Genomic DNA, 2,068 nt, shown 5'->3' with positions numbered 1-2,068 from the left:
GGAGCCATGGAACAACTGATCCTTCAGGTGGTTATGTTACCTGGCCTGCAAGGTAATTTTGATTTCTCTTGAGTCAGTCACTCCAACCCCAGTCATGGGCATGGCCTCCAGGCTGGAGAAAAGAGAAACAATGATGACGTGGACATCCAAGGCTTCTTTTAGGCGATTTGCTTGAAGGCCTCCTCTGGGATCTTGCCCTCGTTCTGGAGGGAAGGAGTTGGGACATCAGAAGAGCCAGATTCGGAGTTTCATTCGTTCATCATTTCATTCATTCCCTCCACCTGAAGGCCCAGAAACGCCCATCTGTAGCCTGTTTAATGATTCCTAGGCCTCACCTTGAGCATCATGAGAACCTGGCCAGCACTGGTGTAGTTCCACTCGTTGTCCTGAAGGCACCTGGCGTGGGAGAACAGGTGATCTCGGTTAGTATCATAGTACAGACATGCTGATGTGATGCTAAATCTGTGCCACTTTTTGCTGGGATGCATGTCCAGTATGCCGCTACGTGCAATGAGGAAGAAAGACCTAGTAGAAAATGTCTATCGCTGCCATTCATCCCCACTAGAATTCAAAAAAGAAAAATAGACCTTTCCAAAACAACAAGGGAACTTAATATATATTGATAAAGAAAGACATTCAAGAAAACAAATGGAGGGGCGCCTGGGTGGCGCAGTCGTTAAGCGTCTGCCTTCAGCTCAGGGCGTGATCCCGGCGTTATGGGATCGAGCCCCACATCAGGCTCTTCCGCTATGAGCCTGCTTCTTCCTCTCCCACTCCCCCTGCTTGTGTTCCCTCTCTCGCTGGCTGTCTCTATTTCTGCCGAGTAAATAAATAAAATCTAAAAAAAAAAAAAAAAGGAAAATTTTAAAGTACAAGTTTCCAATCATTTTTATTGAGGTATAATGCACATACCATTTTATTATTTTTATGCACATACCATTCTAAAGTGTACAATTCAGTGTTTTCTTAGTATAGTCACAAGATTGCACAACCTTCACCATTACCTAATTCCCAAATAATTTTATCACCTAAAAAAACCTCCTTCAACATTAGAGATGACTCTCTATTCCTCCCCTTTCCCCAGACCCTGGAAACTAATCTGCTTTTGGTCCCTGTGGATTTGCCTATGCTGGGCATGTCATATAAATGGAATCAAACAAATGTGTGACCTTTTGAGGCTGGCTTCTTTCACTTAGCATGCTTTCAAGGTTCATCCGTAGCGAGCTTATATCAGAACTGTATTCTTTTTTATGACTGAATAATATTCTACCATGTGCATGTACCAGATTTGTTTATCCATTCATCAGCTAAAGCACATTTGGGTTGTTTCCACTTTGGGGCTATTATGAGTAATGCTGCTATGAACATTCCCGCAGAGGTTTTAGAGTGAACATGTTTTCATTAGATACTTGGGCGTGGAATTACTGGGTCATAGGATAACTCCATAGTCAACATTTTGGGAACTGCCAAAATGTTTTCCCAACCACTGCTCCATTTTATATTCTCATCAATAATACATAAGCTCTCCAATTGCTCCACATCTGCACCAACACTTGTTATCATTCATTTTATTGATGAAAGCCATCCCAGTGGGTGTGAAGTAGTAACTCATGGTGGTTTTAACCTGCACTCCCTTAATGACTAATGGTGCTGAGAAGTTTCTCATGTGCTCCTTGGCCCCTTGTATATCTTTTGGGAGAAATGTCTATTCAGAGCCCCTTTCCACTTTTTTGAATTGGGTTGTTTGTCCTTTTGCTGTTGAGCTGCAAGGGTTCTTCATATATTCTTGTCAGATATGTGATTTGCAAATATTTTCTCCCATTCCTTTGGCAGGAGTTTTACTCTTTTGAGTATCCATTGGTGTACAACAGCTTTTTAATTTTGATGAAGCCCAATTTATCTATCTTTTCTTTGGTTGCTCGTGCTTTTGGTGTCATATGTAAGAAACACTTGCCTAACTAATGAAGACTTACACCTATGTTGTCTTCTACGGTTTTTATAGTTTTAGCTCTTAACCTTTAGATCTTTGATCCATTTAGAGTCTATGTGTGTACAGGATGTGAATCTG

At 41.6% G+C, this 2,068-nt stretch overlaps 1 protein-coding gene across 1 annotated transcript in view; it reads right to left on the bottom strand.

The window, feature by feature from the left end:
* Positions 1-158: 158 nt before the first annotated feature.
* The window catches only part of LOC103675079 (nuclear RNA export factor 2), an 11,730-nt gene continuing 9,820 nt past the window's right edge, over positions 159-2,068 (bottom strand). The window contains exons 19-20 of the mRNA XM_040619816.1: positions 336-396; positions 159-203 (exon numbers count right to left, since the gene is read on the bottom strand). Of these exons, the coding sequence (XP_040475750.1) occupies positions 159-203; positions 336-396 (106 nt within the window). The remainder of the gene's footprint in view (positions 204-335; positions 397-2,068) is intronic.

The sequence above is a fragment of the Ursus maritimus genome (assembly GCF_017311325.1).
Source record: "Ursus maritimus isolate PB19 chromosome X unlocalized genomic scaffold, ASM1731132v1 scaffold_X1, whole genome shotgun sequence".
NCBI lineage: Eukaryota > Metazoa > Chordata > Mammalia > Carnivora > Ursidae > Ursus > Ursus maritimus.
Note: the sequence above shows the minus strand (reverse complement) of the source record. Positions and strands in the feature narration are given on the sequence as shown.